General features: G+C 42.5%; 3 protein-coding genes across 5 annotated transcripts in view; all 3 read right to left on the reverse strand.

The window, feature by feature from the left end:
- The window catches only part of ola1 (Obg-like ATPase 1), an 8,231-nt gene extending 5,759 nt beyond the window's left edge, over window positions 1-2,472 (reverse strand). The window contains exons 1-4 of one of the 3 annotated variants that reach the window (XM_030782108.1): window positions 2,387-2,472; window positions 1,562-1,662; window positions 722-865; window positions 425-552 (exon numbers count right to left, since the gene is read on the reverse strand). In XM_030782108.1, coding sequence (XP_030637968.1) covers window positions 425-552; window positions 722-865; window positions 1,562-1,662 — 373 coding nt within the window. In that variant the 5' untranslated portion in view covers window positions 2,387-2,472. Of the gene's footprint in view, window positions 1-424; window positions 553-721; window positions 866-1,561; window positions 1,663-1,753; window positions 1,769-2,386 lie in introns of those variants that run through there. The other 2 variants (XM_030782109.1, XM_030782110.1) reach the window with 2 other exon arrangements.
- Window positions 2,473-4,211: 1,739 nt separating this feature from the next.
- On the reverse strand, window positions 4,212-12,764 carry gpr155b (G protein-coupled receptor 155b). The gene is made up of 16 exons (XM_030781832.1): window positions 12,291-12,764; window positions 11,885-12,063; window positions 10,955-11,175; window positions 9,066-9,228; window positions 8,694-8,849; window positions 8,424-8,507; window positions 7,739-7,859; window positions 7,568-7,652; window positions 7,299-7,389; window positions 6,882-7,095; window positions 6,663-6,728; window positions 6,471-6,580; window positions 5,954-6,049; window positions 5,792-5,856; window positions 5,286-5,423; window positions 4,212-4,702 (listed from the first exon to the last, which is right to left on the reverse strand). Exons 1-16 carry the CDS (start codon window positions 12,706-12,708, stop codon window positions 4,558-4,560), a joined length of 2,352 nt encoding a protein of 783 aa, XP_030637692.1. The 5' UTR covers window positions 12,709-12,764; the 3' UTR covers window positions 4,212-4,557.
- A 6,136-nt stretch (window positions 12,765-18,900) lies between these two features.
- wipf1b (WAS/WASL interacting protein family, member 1b) overlaps window positions 18,901-20,000 on the reverse strand; it is an 8,294-nt gene continuing 7,194 nt past the window's right edge. The window contains exons 6-8 of the mRNA XM_030782406.1: window positions 19,916-20,000; window positions 19,395-19,508; window positions 18,901-19,245 (exon numbers count right to left, since the gene is read on the reverse strand). The exon at window positions 19,916-20,000 is cut by the window's right edge and continues 119 nt beyond it. Of these exons, the coding sequence (XP_030638266.1) occupies window positions 19,193-19,245; window positions 19,395-19,508; window positions 19,916-20,000 (252 nt within the window). The 3' untranslated portion in view covers window positions 18,901-19,192. The remainder of the gene's footprint in view (window positions 19,246-19,394; window positions 19,509-19,915) is intronic.

The raw sequence follows: 20,000 nt of genomic DNA on the forward strand, positions 1-20,000 counted from the left end.
AGTCCTCATCTTCAAACACGCCTACACTGCATGTGTCAACAGACACACAGTCATACAGACTCCCCTAACTACAGGCTATTTTTCCTTCTACAACATACAAACCATTAAACACACACATCCTCGTCATAAATGATATTCTAATCCTCAAATGCCAGTACAATACACACACAGAGCGGCCACTGTCATTCTGCCAACGAACACATAAGCTATTACTGTTACTGCAAATAAATAGCTGTCTGCTCGGATACACACATACACATCTCCCCATGGATGATTTCCTCATTCAAAACCAACCAAACCAGTCACACATTTCCACAGACTGATTAATATTAACGCCATTTCCACACACACACACTCACACCCTTACAGATCTCTTCTGCGGGTTTAAGATTCCCGTTGCTGTGGGGTTGCTATAGCGACTTACGCGTCATGTGGAAGATGCCGTCGCAGGCGCTGATGTGCGAGAGGAAAGCGTTCCCCAGTCCCTGTCCCGCGTGGGCACCTTTGACCAACCCGGCGATGTCCACTACGTTAAGAAACGCAGGTACCTTACTGCAGACGGACAAACAGAGAGAGAGAGAGAAGACAAATGATTAACACACTGGCTAAAACAGGTCATTAAGACAATTATACGGGGCTACAGAGCCACTGGTCGCGGTGTTAAGTTTTCAGTGTTAAGCGATGCATGCGTGCGTCAGCTGAAGGCGGGCATGGGCCGTACCTGGCGGGTTTGTGGTACTGACAGAGGAAGTCGAAACGCTCGTCTGGAATGGGCACGCGACTCTCGTTGGGGTCAATGGTGCAGAACGGGAAATTTTCGGCGGCCGCCTGACTCTTCGTCAACACGTTGAAAAATGTCGACTTCCTAAAACAGGAAAGCAAAAAAAACAAATCCCATATAATGCGTTTTTGTATTCATTTAAAAAAATAACGGAATAAGTGGCAAACCCTGTTTTGAATGAGTTGGCATTCTTTGTTACGTTTATTAAAGTCACATCTACATTAGCTGCTCTGACCTGATTTGACATTTCAGAAACTGGTCATATCTCAGTTTGACACGATTTCAATAACTTGGTTGTGCAGTACAGTACAATGCATTAAATATCTTCATGCATAAAGAAAAAAAGACATTTCCCCTTTACTTTTTTTAAGACTACATGTTTAACATTGCAGTCGCTCAAAGCACAGGATGATAGGTGTCTCAAACGCTTATTTAAAACACCTATTCATTTGTTTAAATCATCTATTCAAATAGTTTAACAGAACACACACACCCCTCACACTAGCTGCATGTGAGAGTATTATACAACACTACATGTGAGCTCAGGTCTTTCCCAAGGCGTTTGGGTCTCTCTCTCTCTCTCACACACACACACACACACACACACACAAAGACAGCAAATGCAGACACTCACACCTTGCACTGACGGTGATGTCATACCTGCAGTGTAACTGAGTTTGGTCATGAACTAATGTGTCAGTCGGAATACACAATTTTTCTCAACAGAACTTTTCCTGTACAAAACAATAATCGTTTACAACACATGGTGCATCCACATACCCTACATTTGGTAATCCAACAATTCCGATTTTCAAAGAGGTCCCAAAGCGTCCAATAAGGGGAGCCTGTTTTGGTCCATCTCCTCCCTTTTTTGGAGGCATCTGTAACACAAACAGAAACAGAATTACTTACGTGGATCCAAACCTGACAGACTTTACGAACAAATATTTGAATCGCTGACAACTGCCACACCTTTTTAGGAGCCATGATTAAATGTTTTTTCCCCCCGCCACGCGATCTTAACACATTGAACGTTACTGCTTGTTCTCTGACATGATTGAGCTACTGCGATGACCACGCATGCTACAATACTAGCTGACCCTCTGGTTAATGACAGTAATACTGTCCGATTGCCATTTCGCGGTGCTGCCCTAGCTGGTCGTAGGGTCCCTAGCAGAGTCCAAAAATAGGATCTGCATCTGTCAAAAACGTAAGCTGAAACAAGCTGGCCTCACTCACAGCGAATCGGCTAAATTTAACCTCTAGCTTACTACCAAGAATCTATTTCATTTCATCTCAGTGACACGAATATCATTTCACCCTGTGGTTGCCAAGATCCTCTTACTGCATTTGACTAGATGGTTTCATAGACAGCTGGGTCTTTTTGCAAGCGATTTAATGCTTGCAGGTTACAGTCCGGGTGGTTAACTATACACATGTGAGAACACGTCTGCCAGGTTAGCACTGGTTTTCCATTCATTTCAGTGGTTAGCACGTTAGCATGCCGGCAACGTGGGGCAAAATTCAGCTAAATATCGCATTTAATAGAAGCATTAAATTTAAACAAAGTAAATATTAAATAAACAATGTGTACAACAAGTTCACCTTGTAGTTACGCTATGTCTCTTGGTTGTGTGCGAGTTTCACGGTGGAAAAATGTACACACGCCAGTCCACACTATGGGCGACGGCACGAAAAGAAATTACATACCGGAAGTGTGCCGAATCGCTACGTTCCAATTGGTAAGAATGAACCTACGCAAGAGGGGACGTAAAAAGCTTGAGGAAGGTGACGTATGCAAGAATGAGCGCTCCAACAAAATCCAAAAATTTGGAAACTGTAACGGATGTACTAGATATATATTTGTACATGTTCAGGCAATTCTTTATCACAGTCTCACAAAATTCTTAACGGAAAAACGGCAATCGCATATTGCGTAGAACGTTTACGCATTTATCAGGTCGAAAAATTGAGCTGAATTGCAGATCTACGCCATCTGTCGGAGCCACTCGAAATCAGAGGGATAAAACGAGCATCCTGCCGGAGAGTCGTGGACTTGGAAGAGGTTTCCCGACCTGCTCAAACTTACCTCGGAGAGACGGGTTTTACTGGGCTCTAGTATATTTAACTCGTACTGTTATATAGTAGGTTCACTTTAATTACTTTATGAACACAAAAAGACACAGGCATGAGCAATACGGTTTTAATTACAACTCTTAATATTTCAAAGGCCAACGGGTACGTAGGGTTGCACCATAACACAATAATTGCATATGCTTTGCATTTTTTTTCTCTGTGATACACAGATTTTACACAAACAAAGGTTATATCAAGGAAGAGAAACGTTTTCAGTGCAAAATACCTTGCTGAGATTCTCTCAAAAAAAGTAATGCCAGTGTCCTGAAGTGTCACGCTTCGAGTTTTGACTGCTCATGGTCCAACGGGCCACAGAGATCCAACACACCTTTATGATGCCATGTAACGAACATTTGTGTTATTTTATAATCACTGACTTTAATCTCTCTCCACAGTCTTCTCCACGACACCCGCAGACCGGGTCAGTCTTTGGAACTTTTAAGTCGTTTCATTTGGGGTTTTCTTTTTCTTACTTCCTCCCTTTTCTTTTTTTTTTTCTTTTCTTTTTTTTTTTTTTTTACAAGCATAGCGATAATGTGGCATCTGAAACAAAAGTAAATTTGACGATTTGAACATGCAAGATGCAAATACATTTTTCGGTAATTTCCCGAAACACAACAACCGTTACACCAGTCGCTAATGTGTCGTCATGGTGATAAATGCTGACATCATGCATGGCAAAAGCGTGACCTTCACGTTCAGCATGTGGTTCCATCCGTGATCAGTCCGAAAGTCAGCAGTGCATTTAGGTCAGAACCAAACAAAAAAAAAGGGGGCTTTATGCTGAAGGCTCCTCACCCATTTACATGCATTTGGTTTAGTCCATCCGTGTAGAGCATCATTTGTGTTAGCGGTCAAAGCACACACTAATCATTGTATTTGGCATTGGGGAAAACTCCTCCTGTCCTCTGAGTGAGTGAGAGCAATAAAACTCAACAAAACAAAGTTCCACAGGCCCAGTAGACTGACTGTCAATCACTCCAGCTCATTAGCATGGGGAAATTTGATTGGTTCCCGTAACACCACTGGGTTGAGTCGAGTGATTACCAAAGCAGGATTATCAAACAGTCATATAAATGTGATTACGGTACGGATTATCTTATCTTGAAATGAAAAAAATAAAATTCCAAAACACTCTCTCCGCACATATATAAACATCAGCAGGACATAAGAAAAGGTCACAGATTACTGAGGGTACAAGCAAGTAACAGGACAAAGTGCATAAATACACAAAGATCTCACTTCACATAACACACACACACACACCGTTATCACACGTACACACACACACACACACACTTTCCATGGACGATGAGAGAACATTAACATTCAGTCTCAGTTTTATCACAACACTGTGTAAAAAAAAACAGCGGCAGCCTCTGCATAAGACCTGGACATGTCGAAAATTTCAGAAAACCGAAGGATTTGCGCGTGCATATCTGCTCGTTCTTCCTGCATGCCATGCAAAAAAAAAAATCAGTAGAACAAAACCCAATTATGAACACAGAGTTTCAAGAGTTCAGTTCACATCGGTTCAGGTTACATGTGGCGTCAGCAGTCGATTCTTCGGCCGTTCTGAACGCTGGGTCATATGACAAACAGTGACTTTGCACATGTAGAGTCGTCACAGCAGAGCGTCGCTAAAGAAACCGAAGAAACGACTGCGGAGGGCGGTGAGAGTCTGCCTTCCCACCCTCCCGCAGCGCCATAGGGTATGGCCGCACCTCTATCGCCGGCCACGCCCCCACACCGAGCAGCATGCTGCCCATAAAACAATCGGCGCACCTGTTAATCAAAGGAAGGATTCACCCACTGGTCCAGACAGAGACTCAGCAGATCCACTGAAGAGATGTGAAGATAGGAGTAAGAGTGAGAGAGAGAGAGAGAGAGAGAGAGAGAGAGAGAAAGAGTGATGCAGAAAAGAGAGAAGGTTGGAAGGACAAACATATATAACAAGAAGAAAGAAAGAACTGTGTTATACATACACACCATGCAAAGGGTGACGGTCAGGAAGGACACGCTTTACATTACTGTGTTAGAGTTAACGTATGTCACATGTGTTCACGTCACATGGATCATACTGACTGTAAAGTTTACAGACAGGAAATAACATGCTTCCAGTGAGAGAACATGCATACAGAGAGAAGCAAAAAAACAAACAAAAACGATCCCGAAATATTGACAAATATTTCCCATACTAATCCCTTATTATTCTCTAAATATGATTCATGAGACTAATTAAATACCATTCTGACCTAGAAACACAAGTATATTGTTAATGACTATGTTATGACTTTAACCTTTTTTTTATTTACTGGGTAAGACAAAAGCCAAATGTGTGGTGTGTGCTACAGGGGAACTCGCTCACCTTCTCCTGTGGATGATGTCCTGCACACACTGGTCTTTGTGGTAACGGACAAAGTGAGTGCACGTGAGACGAACTTCCTCTGTGACTGCTGCAGAGCTGGGGTTGTTTACCTCAGCACCACCCCACAGAGAGGCCAGTCTACACATACACACACACACACACACACACATATACACACACGCACACACACACATACACACACACACACACACATAGACACACACACACATACACACACACACATACACATACACGCACACACACACGCGCACACACACACACACACACAGAGTTATATAAATAGTTCTCAGTATAATTTAAGACACCAGTAATGAATACTTCACAAGACATTACTCATATAATTTTGTTCTATTATTTTACTGTTTTGATATGTAATTATGAAGTGTCATTCATTATGTGTTCCAGAAATATTTCGGCCATGAGGGCGTAAATCGGTCATTTTGCACAGAGGCGGCAGTCTGTGAGGGACAAGAGAGAGTAATCACCTCTTTTTAAAGGGTACGATGATCAGATGCTCATCCAGCCCAAACAGCCCAAAGGAGATAAAACCCTAAAGGGAAGGAGAGCAAACATTAGGCTCTTTTTTTTTTGTTTTTTTTAGCTTTACTGTATCACAGCGCTTGTGTGGTGGTGTTTTGTGTGTGTACCTGTCCATAGTTTGCCACGGCACAGAAGAACTGCAGCTCCAGGTACAGTCGCCCGGGATCCGTGTTTAACAGCCACCACAGACAACTCGACAAGTTCTGTAATCCGACCGAGAGAAAAACACACACTTTATACAGGCCAAAACACGAACACACCTGCACACACACACACATGCACACGCGCACACACACATGCCCACACAGAGGAATACAGGCCAACACCCAAACAGACACACACACACACACACATACACACACACATTCCAGTACAGGCCAAAACACACATACACACCCATGAACCAGTAGACACACACATCTGACAAAATACACATAACACTATTACACACACAAAAGTACTTTCAGGTCTTTCATTCAGTTCCAGTGTAAATGTTTTTTTGTTTTCTTTATACATTTCTTCCCTTTGATGTCATAGGGAAAACTTGGGAGACTGAACGAGTGCTGCTCCAGGCTTAGTGTTGGATGCGTACTTGTGTGTGAGGCATATATCAAAACCACTCACTGCGAGAAGACTGACGATGAGCAGCAGACACAGAAGAACATGCCGTGGCACCTGTCTCTCCTCATGTGACCTTACAGAACTGGATGCTTCAGTCAGCGCCACCCCCTGGCCTGGAGGACAAACCACAGTCAATTATACGGATAACACATAGAACGTAGCTACATACACGGAAACCCTAAATGTGACTTTGACCTTGTAATGAATCTGTGCTGTCATGCAAATGGTTGATGATCATTTCTGGTTCACTCCAATGTCCATCTGAGAGCAACAAAGTAAAGAGATAAACAAACAGACAAACAAACAAACAAACAAACAAAACGAACACAGAGAAAACCAAAAACACAGAAATACACACACACAAATAAGACACACACGAGTATCAACAGTCCTTGTCTACACACGACCCCTCACCTCTGTTGCTGCCGGTATGCCGCGTTGTCCCGGCCTCCTCTGACGTCTGGTTCTCCAGATGGCTGGGGGGCCTCAGGTCCTCGTCTGTGCCTGACAGGGAGCTCTGTCCTAGGGCCTGATAACTCTGCTCCTCCTGGGATCCACGACCAAGGCCCATTAAAGACAGCCCAGCCAGCACTAAACTACAGCACAGCACCACCACACTACACACAATCTGTCACAGAGACAGAGAGAGAGAGAGAGAGGAACACAGACAGACAGTCACAGGAATAGAGCGAGAGAGGGAGGGACAGACAGAGAGAGGAGATAATTATTATGAGCATTATGTGGATAATGGTCAGTGTTGACACTTTTCGGTGGTGAGGTTCTGGCTGTATGTTATGCATCTGTCAGAGAGACTTGGTGTTAGAGGCTTACCTGTCTTTTGCCGTAGAAGAAGGCGGAGTCAGGGGAGTCGCTCATCCTCTGTCCTGTCACCAGCAACACGCCCACAATCAGGAACGGGATACTGACAGACAGACAGAGAGAGAGAGACAGACTGAGAGAGAGGTCTTTAGACTCTGACTCCAGTTATACAACGTGAAGATAATGGCACAAAGCAACACATACACACACACAAACACCAAACTTACCTCCAGCCTGCACGCGCACACACACACACACACACACACACACACTTGACTTACCCCCAGCCTAAGATGATGAACACAAGAGGCGGAACCTTCAGCTGCTCGTTCTTCTTCAGTAAAGCCAGAGAGAAAGCCAGCAGACCTACAACACCACACACCTTTACTACATCTTTATCTACACAACATTATCACAGCACGTGTGTGTGTGTGTGTGTGTGTGTGTGTTACCTGTCCACAGATAGGTGCTGTACAGTGACCCATAGAGCAGAGTAAAGGTGAGGATCTGGGCCAGGACATTCTCCTGTCGAACCACAAACTTCCACAAGATCATACACACACACACCGACAGCTACAGGAAACAAAATACAGACAAAATGACATCAGTAAATCTCTCTCTCCCTTACATTCACACACACATACACACACACACACACCGACAGCTCCAGGAAACAAAATACAGACAAAATTAAATCAGTAAATCTTTCTCTCCCTCACACTCACACACACACACCGACAGCTACAGGAAACAAAAAAACAAACAAAATTACATCAGTAAATCTCTCTCCCTTACACACACACACACACACACACACACACAAACACAACCACAGGAAACAAAACACACACATAATTACATCAATAAATCTCTCTCTCTCTCTCACACACACACACACACTGACAGCTACAGGAAACAAACTACATGCAAAATGATATCAGTAAATCTCTCTCTCCCTTACACACACACAACCAACAGCTACAGGAAACAGAACACACATAATTACTTCCGTAAATCTCTCTCTCCCTCAAACACACACAAACACAAACACATCACGCACGCACGCGCACATATTTATACACACAGGTAAACAGGTAGTCACACAATGTGTCTAGGTGCTTTGGGTGTTTTAATTACCTGTGCGAAGAACAGGTTTGTAGAAAATAAGTGAGGCAGCTTCCGGAATTTCTTGCTAAGCAACATAACCGCAATAGTCCAGACCTATCAAAAACACACACAGACACACAGGCACACACACACACACACAATCACAAACCTGTTTACCTGCCAAAGGTTAACAATGACATTCATTGTTGGTAAATCAGCTTAAAATTCCCTCCAGCCAATAACACCAAACAGGCACCCACACCCACACCCACACCCACCCACCCACACACACACTCTCACCAGGCCGATGAGGCTGATGATGCTGATGTTGAAGCTGACGTTCTGAAGCTCAGCGACGAGTGGAACGGCCTCCATCCAGGGGATGGTCAGTAACCATGCTGACACGTACATGATGGGCGCGGACAGGAAAGTGCTGATGACCATACCAGAGGTCACCTGGGTGTGTCGAACGAAAAGGTGGGCTAGGTGAGGTGCGTATAACGCCTGTAGACTTTTAACACGCTTCACAACGATCAGCGGTTAAACTGATGGTTAAATACACTAAATCTATAGCTCAAATGAATAGTTGTCACACACATACGCACACTCACACACACACGGACACTCACACACACATATACATATACAAAATCACACACACGCACTACTCACCACCTCCAGTTCCATGTTATACTGGGCAGCATAGATAGCCACACTGGGAGCAGTGGGGAAAACTCCGTAGAGGAAAGCATAGTCTGACAGACTGGAATGATTGGCTGAGTTACCAGTGTCCAGGATCTCCACCATGTCTTTACACATCAGTGGCAACACCAGCCTGGAAAACACACACGCACACGCACACACACACTGTAAAATCCTAATTTTTATGGAAAATAACTCTAAATTTTTACAGTAGTTTTCTCTTTTTTTTAAATTGTTATACAAAGCTCTGTAAAATTACGGACATTATCTGTAAATTAACAACCCACCTATTATTGTAAGTTTTATGTCACTAATAACAAATTACAGTTATTTCTTGTTTTTGTACAGAGAAAATACCATATTATTTATATAGCATTTTTACTGCTCTATTAAATTACATACAAATGTATGTAAAATGACAATATTTACCTGCAATTAAACATGTGGCACTAAGTTTATGTCCATACTAACCTTTGAATGTTTTTCTTTGTAATTTTAAGGTAAATCTTTTTAGTTTTTATATTTATATATACTTTTACAATCAAACTCTGTAATTCTGGATTTTTTGTCACGCCGTCAAACATACTGCACAGTCTTTTTTTTAAAGAGTGCAAAGCTGCACTGCCCTCGAGGTCGACACTTTCGGCCACGTCACGCTATGTGCACGTTTATACGCTGTAACATCAGTGCTGTCACGGTGAGTAATAGCACATGTATGCAAATGAATCAGACAACAGCAAAATGAGCAAAGACAAAGGTCAAAGGAAAAACAAAAACAAAAACAAAACAAACAAACAAAAAAAACACTGTCAACACACACCATTTCATGTTTGGGAGAATAAAAACTTAACTGGCTGTTCAACATGTTAAAAGATGCTTCATAATCTTATGCAAATATTACCGTTGATGAAAAAAATAATTAAAAAGTTTTCTTTTTTAGGGCTGTCACTTTACTGAAGCTGTTTGATCATAATTATTCGGGGAAATACCTTCAAATTAACAGTGTTTCGCTGCAAAACCTTCAATGAAGATTTCTGTAAATGTATTGTTGTTGCACTTTATTTGAGTTACGACATTTTACTTTAATGTTACGGGTTTTTGTTTGTGTAACGAAACCAGATGGAGAAGGGTCCAAATGCAGCAGCTTCTTTCGCCAAAGGCCGCGGGGCAATCCAGAACGCACAGTCAAAAACAAAAGTCCAAAGTCAAAACCAAGAAGCCTGTCCAAAACACTAACGGACAGAGCGGGGCAGGGAGGAAAACAAGGAGTAGGAGAACACGAGGGAGAACCATTAAACCGGCAGGGAACACCAAAACAGTCAAGGAATAGCGCGGTAAGCATAGAGCATGAGTAACGAGAACATCTCACAGAGAACACAGTAAAATGGCAGGGTATATATTAGAGACAGAACAGGTGAAACTAATGTTCAGGTGATTTGGCGCGTTGAGAGTGAGAGCTGGAGTGAGCGGAGTGAACTGTGGAACTGGAGTCCATGACAGTCATTTGACCGTTTTTTTTTAACGATTTTTTTTTCTTTTTTTTAAACTGTACACACACACAGAGTGGATTCACACACAGAGTGTCTTATTGTATGTTTGTGGTTCATGAAAATCACATGTCGCAACTGTTACACATGTTTATATATCCATTCATCAATCCACATATGTCTATACAGGTATACAGAGATGTCAATCAGAACATTGCCTTCAACCCCCGACCAATTACCTTACAAATCAATTATTTCTACGATGGTTTCCTTGTATTTTATATTGGTTCACAAATGTCTAGACACCTGTGCACACACACACACACACACACACACAAACACACACACATAGACATACATATACACACTCACAGTTTGGCAGTGATGAGTAGGATGAGGGCCACGCCAGCAGAGCGGGTGAGTTTACGGAGCTGACCAACCATGGAGAGTCCCAGGTAAAAGAGCGCCGCCCCTCCGAATGAATTAGCCAATCCGTCCACAAATTCCCCTAGCAACGCAGGGACACGCCCACCAAGCAGGAAATGAGAGGCAATTCCCACCATGACCATGAATACGATTGGGTTTTTAAGGACCTATAAAACAAAAATGCATGTGTGTGCGTGCGTGTGTGTGTGCACACGTGTGTACATACGTGCATGCATTTGTGATGTGTGGTGTGTTGTATGTACAGAGTGTTGTGCATAAGGGCACATTAAATGGAGAGAGAGAGAGAGAGAGAGAGATATTAAGTACTATTACTTAGATCAAAGTTGTTTTGCTGTCATAGAGCAGTCATACACAGAAACACGCACAAACAAAATCCTGCTAGCAGAAAAAAGACTAAGACACACACACGCACACAAACACACACACATACACACTGCAGTTCTCTTTGTTACATATTAGGAATTTACCAGTGACTTCTATTTCTGTAGCTAAAGAGTAATAAGCGAACATCAACACCAGGTGAAAGAAAAGTTCCGCACTGTAAGTATTGACAATAAGGGTAATACCTTTTCTAAAAAGCAGTTTTCTCGGGCAGGGACAAGCAGAGGCTCACTAGGTCTCCATTTATCAGGAACTTATATCTCGTGGGAAAATGTGGTTTCACAGTGGCCCACAAACACACACAGACACACACACATACACACAGGCTCACACAGACAAAACACACACATAATGCAGTGTTGCAAGAAGCTAAAAAGCTCTCACGCGCACACAGTTGACAGATTAGTCACACACTCACAACACTGGTAGCTGTCTCTCTGACTTACACACACACACACACACATACACACACACCTGCAGTATGACTTTGGCAGTGACATGCAGTTTACTGTGGTTGTGGTCAGTGGTCTGTCTCCAGCGTTGTACCTCACACAGTGCAAAACCCACAGGGTTCAACAGCATGAGAGAGACTGGAGCAACCAGGTATATGTACTGTAAGTACTGTGGGTATGAACTCCTGTAGAGAGCATCCACTGACAGACAGAGAGAGAGAGAGAGAGAGAGAGAGAGAGAGAGAGAGAGAGAAAGCCTTGATGTTAATGTCACTCAAGGAGCACACATGCACAAACACAATATTTGTGTGTATGTGTATGTGTGTGTGTGCGTGTGCGTGTGCGTGTGCTTGTGTGTGCATGCGTGCGTGTGTGTATGTGTGAGTGTGTGTCTGTGTGTGCTGATTTAAGACGTTCCCATCACTCACCTATAGGATAGCCCAGAGCGAAGTCATTGCTCTGAGTGGCGAATATGGCGAACAGCCCAGCTTTGCTAAACCGACTCTCCGGACTAGCGACCAGCAGAGTGAGGACGCACACCAGAACGAACACGAACACTTTAGCAAACAGCACGCTCCACAAGAACGACCAGATCACGTCGCCGAACTGCAGCTGCACCATGTTTTTGAAGAGAAGGGCGGGGAGGGCGAAAGAGGACACGAAACTCCCCAGTCCCCTGGCGTGGCCCACGTTAATGATGCCGCTGCGGCCGGCCGCGTAGCCGCACAAGATGATCCCGAAACACTCGAGAAGCGCGGGAAAGAGCCTGTCGATAGACATGGCGGGTCCCAGGAGCGGGCTGTGAGAGATGTTAAGGCCGTGCACGTTGACATAGTGACCCTCCATGGCAACGTCGTGAAGAGGTGTGCCTGGGAGTACAGTGTAGGCGGGAAACGCTCGAGGTGTCTAGAGAGAGATGCTGAGAGAAGTGGAAGGAACGGGAGGAGAAGAGGAGAGGAGAGAAGAGAAGAGAAGAGAAGAGAAGAGAAGAGAAGAGAAGAGAAGTGAAGAGGAGAGAAGAGATGAGAAGGGAAGAGAAGAGAAGAGAAGAGAAGTGAAGAGGAGAGAAGAGAAGAGAAGAGAAGAGAAGAGAAGAGAGGAGTGAAGAGAAGAGAAGAGAAGAGAAGAGAAGAGAAGAGAAAGGAAGGGAAGGGAAGGGAAGGGAAGGGAAGGGAAGAGAAGAGAAGAGAAGAGAAGAGAAGAGAAGAGAAGAGAAGAGAAGAGAAGACCTGTTACCACCCAACATTTCATCACACACACACACACACACATCCGTATACAGAGGCCGTCTAAGGTATGTCCACGTAGCTTTCAGTAATACAAATTTTGCCACATAATCAAAGTCATTAAATGAAATAATCGAAAACGTTCGGCTATGTGAAAACATGACAGCAGTAACAAGCAACGCAGATGGCTCTTCACTGTTAGAGCTCTGTGATGCTCTGTTACTGACTGTGAAGACCGACAGAGATGGTCAAACATGTATTATTTCCTCCTTGACACTTCTAACATGGGTGTGTCTGTTGTAGTTGATAGACATCAAAGCATGCGTTCGACTTACAATGGACTTTCACATTCCATTACGGTTTTTAATTCTGAAGAACTGTCACAGAAATAAACAGCTCAGGCAACGATCTAGTTTACATCCGCATACAATACACATCTCTGTCTGTGTGGTTTCGTTCTCTAGAACAGCCGCAGGAAAATTATTATCTACAAGAAGTAGCGTTTCTTACATTATTAGCAATCGGCTCTACATTACAGTGCGTTACGTTAGTCATGTTTTCTGGGCGAGAAAAACACAAGCTAACCTGTTAAATATGACATCGGAAATATAGAGACTGCACATTGCGTACCTTCAGCTCATCTTGGAAAAAAGGAGACATCAGCAAACCGTTTCAATGATCATGTCCATTTCAAATGTCTAAGCCTCCTTATTGAGAGCTATCTCGTCTCGAAACACACCTCAAGGTTCTTGTCAAGCGCAGGTTGAATTCGTTACTTTCTCGAGCGATACCGATGACATCGATAGTACCCAATTACAACTGGCCTTCCATGTTTACGGACCCAGGCTACGCCTCCTCAAAACGACGATTGGTGGAAAGACTCGTATAACCTTGACGTCTCTCACGTGTTTGAGTTAGAGGCATGCGTATGAGTGCGCTAGCTCTCAGAATAATCGTTCAGTTTACACAGGCCGCGGTTTGTTGTGACAAAACATCATCGTTTTCAGTTTACGTTTGACAGCATATTGACAGAGCCTGCTTAATTCACTCTTGTCGACATATAATGAAAATCAAATGTACGGCTCTTTATTGTGTTAGGTACAGTAAACGGCTGGACTGTGCCAACCCGTTTACATGAAAGTCACTATGAAGTCTTCCGCACGATGGCAACATATCACCGTTTGACTGACAGCTTGTAGTCTACATTAGTCTTTATAGTCCATACACAGTTAGGTATTAAAGATAAATAATTTAAACTGACGAACTTTTTGTAGACGTGCTGATAAAATAAGCACTGATTTATTGAGCTTCCAAACAGGTAGGCTGAAAAATCTGATATCTAAATTCTCTCTCTCTCTCTCTCTCTCTCTCCCCCTCTCCCTCCCTCCCTCCTGTAGAAGCATGCATTTTGATCAGGAAACTGAAATTTTGTCTGTTTTGCTAGTGTTTGTCATTACAAAACCACCCACACTAGGAACAAGATGGCTCAGTAAGCAAACCACAATTTTACATAGACACATTTTCCTAGCCAAGGTCTTAGATTTACAGAAAAAAAAATGTGTTTACTTAATGTAACATATTAACACCTGCAGGCACTTTTTTTTTTTGCTGATTTTCTCGCTCAGTAAGAGGGAAAATGTCAGTAATTTGGTTGTTTGAGAGTTTGTTTCTCAAACAGAAGCAAACAGAGACATCATGAGAAGTCCTTGAGGTCACCCAGAAGGACAGTCCTACTTGGAGGCCCGCCCCGTTTTGTGCTGGACTTCTCTTAGACAACAAACTGGTTTTCCCAAAGAATGCTTTCCATGGTAAGATGTCCGTAAACAAAAGAAAGACTCCTTTGTCACTATGTTCTATAAATTACAGCTGCAAAGCAGAGAAAAAACATCCATGGCTGAAGTGCCCTTGGGCAAGGCCCTTAACCCCCGACCTCCAACTGACCCTACCCCCCTGCGCCCCCGGGCACAGGTGTGCTGCCCACTGCTCCTACACTTAGTGGTTGTGTGTGCTCACCACTGTTGAGTAAGGATAGGTTAAATGCAGAGGTCCAATTCACTGTGTGTGTGTGTGTGTGTGTGTGTGTGTGTGTGCGTGTGTGTGTGTGTGTGTGTGCGACCACAGAGATTTAATCTTTTAGAAACTAATGTTTCCTCTCAGGTAGAATCTAAAGCATTAACCTAGAAGCCTTGTAACAAGAACCTGTGAGACGTCACTTCACAAACATTCACATTGTTCAGACAGACAAAGAAAACAATCTCTTTTAACGCAGTAATAACACTCCCTACTGGATGTATTACAGACTCTGATTTTAAAACATCAAAGTAAAAAAAAAAATACTGTCTTTTATAATACATGTAATAACGCTTCAAACTGATATTACATTTTTTTCCCCCACCAAAATTATTCATATTTGTATCTAACACATTTATACCAATAGAGATGCCCCCCCATAAGGTTTATTAGAGTTTATTTATTGGTGAGTGGGATAATCTGATTTCTCCTGTCTATCAAGATCTGAAAACTCCATGCCTGAAGGTTACCACCTCCATGACCGAGAGCTTTGTAAGGAAATTGCCAGAAAACAAACAAACAAACACACAAAACATGAAAGGGAAAGATCAAACAAAATGGCCCTGGAAAATTGATTCGAAGTGAACATAATGGAGTCCACAGACTAGAACTCCAGATACCAGCAGTGGAGTTGGTGTCAGATGAGAGACTCTTGGTCTGAGAAGAACTTCATACCTACCCCGGAATATAGAGGCAACTCTTTTTTTTCCATTCATTTATTTAGGACACAGTTTTATCCCGAGCGACATACAAAAAAGGCGCATACAAGTTATCTAATGCAGAAGTGCATGTTTGTGCAAGCATGGTATTCTAGCGGGAAGCGATTGTAATACAATGTTACAAGATAAAGTCTGTGTCAATATGAGATAAAATTCTCCTAAAAGATATCGCTCCAATGGTTTACTGTAAACCAAATAAGCATAAAGGCTCTCCAGTCGATGAGTGGTAAGAACAGCATGCAAAACACTAAATAAATACAGTGAACAATACAGCAAATATAGCACAATGTAAGAAATGCTTAGTTCTGCGTGAAATTCATGTGTATGGTCCTGATGAAGGTATACTGTAAAAGGTGAGTATCTAGGTATGACATGCAGGCAGTTGCTATGGAGCACTGACTTACATAGGGACTGTGTTCCACCACTGTGTTGCGTGGTTGTTCTGTTTTGCCAATGTTGGACCAAAAGCTCCCTTTAAAGACAAAGATAAACTGGTCAAAGACCTGGTTTTCTCTGCCCGAAAGGAGACACCTCATCATGGGAACGTCCCTCAGAATGACGGCGATCCTACAAATACATCAGAGTCGTTGAAGAAATTGTCAGCTGTCCCTCAAAATGACTGCTTTGAATTGGCTGGCTCTCACTACAGCCTGTTATACCATACAAGACCGGAGAAATCGAGGATCCATTTCACCAATCTCAGATAACATCACTAATGATGATAGAGCTCCATTATTTTTGTGAGGGGAGGTTTATAAAACTCATGTAAAGTATGAATATGTAAATATGTTGAAGGGGAGAAACTACACAATCGTATATATGTTAAAAATCGCTTACACGGATTATTAAAAGATACCCCCCTACCCACCCACATATGTTTTTAAATCACAGTCTAAAACTGTCTAAAATGCATCAGATTGGAAGTGTTATTGTTATTTTTGCTTTTAAAGTAATATTTTGGTTTTGTTTTTCTCTTTTTTTCACACCCTTCCTAGGGTGTGAATAATTCAGAAATGCAATCTAGCATGCAATGCAAAGTGTCTTCCCTCAAAGTTAACACTCCCTTGACCTTTTCATGACATTACCGCATGATGGGCTTTATAGAGACATACACACAGATACACAATGACGGACAGCTTTCCAAAGTTTAATTTTTTTTTCTTTTTTTATTTAGAAAACCCACTGAGATAACTTTGGGATTTTACACGCACCAAAAAAAAAGTGACAAAAAGTCAATAACAAGAAATGTTTCCTCACAAAAAAAAAAAAAAAGCAAATAAAACAAAAAAAAACCTCCTGTACACACACACAAAAAAACCCCCTTCATTACACAGCAATGTGCAACTATTAGCTCACGACTAGCTTGAAGTACCTCATTCTGTTCCGCTGTGTGTAGTAAATGGCTGTTACTACAAATAAGGGCAACTTCTCATTTCCGTGACAGGGTCCACCGCAAATATACTTCGGTTTGTCACACTCGCTCTGAGCAAACAGGGAAAGTGCTCTTTTTGTGAAAAAAAAAAAAAAGTGGCAACATTTTACAGTTCTCACTATTTGCCTTAAAAGAGAAATGACCACTGTGACATCATAATAACTGATGACGTTTCAGAACCACGAGCTCTGATTGGCTGAACACTGAATAATCCATCGCCTCATGACAAACTTCAAGTCTTTGGTCCTAGAGGAACACTTTGGCCATCTGAGAGCGATACTGTTTGTGGCTTTAAGAAGCATATAACTCAACGTCAACATCTCTTCATTAATGACTGGCACACATGGTCTTATGCCATAGCACTGACGTAATAGCAAGCGCAAGGCAATTGCTACTGGTTAAACTTGTTCGTTTTACTGGTTCTTTAGAAGTTCTAACAGAGAGTCTCTCTCTCTCTCTCTCTCTCTCTCTCATACAAATTCTACCATCATAAGTTCCATGGGGGGGATAAAAACGTTGGTAGCTTTTCCATGTTTTCATGAAATATTTTCCTCTATATAGACATTCGCTCTGCTGTTTATGAATACGTAGATATCTGAGGATACACAGAATTTTTTTTAAAAATTTTTTTAAAAAAGGCAAGTCAACGCACAAGATTACCACAGCGTGCAACTTTTAATACGTGTGCAGGGCAACTGAAATGCAAAACCGCACAGTAATACTGCACCGAATGGAAGTGAACATGAACCAAAAAGAGTAACATAAAATTCCTTCAACATAAGGATATATTTTAGGCACTTCGCAGTAATACACAAATATATATATATATATTTTTTTTTTTTTTAACCTTCATTGCATAGATACAAAATTAAAGCTTTCATCATCCAACAGATACCAGCCCATCAAAAAAGTAAACATATCCATTCAGTTACGTATATATAACTAATATAGGCACTGACTCCTGAGAAATAGCTCAAAGAGAAACCACATAACAAAAACTCAGACTTTCTAGACTTTTGCAAACACAGTCTATGTTAAGGGTAAAGCCTTTGCTAGCAGCAACTCTGAAACTGCTGTTGTTTAATATTAAGCTTAAAAACAAATTTAGTTCAAGTTCAGTTTGACTCTGAACGAAAACATGGAATGGCAGAAAACATAAGAGACGATTCGTTAATAAAGCTGGCCCCTCTCGGAAAAGACCGGAACGGCGACCTTTAGGCGTGGACTCATCGTCAAACGTTGATCACGTTTTGAAACAGATGTGCCCGGCTGAGAGCTAACCAACGATGATGACGAAAACCCACCAATCAATGGAGCAAGTTCGGATGGAGAGCTTACACAACAAAGGAACTTGTCACTGAATGATATGCGAGAAAATAAGAGAACCAATAAAAGGGGAAGTACAGTGCAAGTGGGAGGGGCCATAGAGAAGCTGATGAAGAAACAGGAAGTGCAACGAGAGCGGACTGGTTATGTGACATAAAAACAATAACTGAACTGGGACTCGCAAGGACATTTCCTCCATGCCAACTTCTTTCTCACACACTCAGAAACCCCAGCTATTGAAAAAGGTTATGAAAAGAAAGGAACATTAGCTATTATTAACAACAGAAATATGACTAAGGCGCTTAGCGGTGACATACTGCCTGGGTAGAGCGACAAGTCGAGGAACAAATGTCGCAGGTGACGCGGTGACATCATCAAGAACACTCTACGACATCATAGAGAGTCATTTTCATGAACACCAGTGGATAGCGGTAACCATGGTGATTGCAGGGTGGAAAGGATGGCAAAGAATGAAAAAGCTGAAGAAGCGACCGTTTTTTTCTGGGCGTGGCCAGGCCGGGGGGCAGGGCACCCCTGAGCAACCAATTAGATATTCTTCACCTGGGGATGGGAGGCAAGGGTGGTGCACCTCTTTCCTTTTTCCCTGAACCTGGAAAAAAAAAAGTCACACACAAACACACACACACGAAAAGAAACAAAGATGAGTAAAATGAACATAATGCTTCAATTAAAAAAGAAAACAAAAAGTTTTGGGTGGAGCCAATAGTAATACAGTGAGGAAAAATCCTGATTGGTCACCTCGGTTGTCATTCTTGACCATCTTGCTGGGATAGGTCTTCTGAAAGGGGACGTAAGGCTCAGGAGGTGGAAGATCGGAAACGGGTCGGAAACTGAATCGAGATTCCCATTCATCTAGAAGAAGACAGAACAAAAACAAACAGAAGCTCCCGTTAATTACTGAGGGGCAGTATTGTTGTAGTGGTACAGTAAGCAACCCTGGAAGATTGTGAGTGTGTAAACCAAAAATGACTGTTCATTGGAGACGCTGAGCAACAGGTGTGTAACCATTGGCAACAGGTGTGTAACCACTGGCACATTACGAGTTAACAGTAATTTTTTTTCTGGAAGAAAGATCAGTTCAGTGAACACACAGAACTGAAGTACTTCCCAAATCCATTCCCCAAAAAGCCTCACTAGTGTAAACATCTTTCTTTTGACCTAGCATGCCTCAGTGAAGACTGAACGTTCAGTTTCTGGAGAAAGACACTGGTGTGAACGACAGACAGTCAGAGAGAAAGAAAAAGAGAGAGAGAGCTCACCAGCATGCTGGCTCTGGCTGTGGTATCCATTGCCCATTGGTGGTGGTGGAGGAGGTGGTCCTCCGGCTGCAGGTCTGTCCGGAGG

Source organism: Chanos chanos, chromosome 8 (assembly GCF_902362185.1).
Source record: "Chanos chanos chromosome 8, fChaCha1.1, whole genome shotgun sequence".
NCBI classification, from domain to species: Eukaryota; Metazoa; Chordata; class Actinopteri; order Gonorynchiformes; family Chanidae; genus Chanos; species Chanos chanos.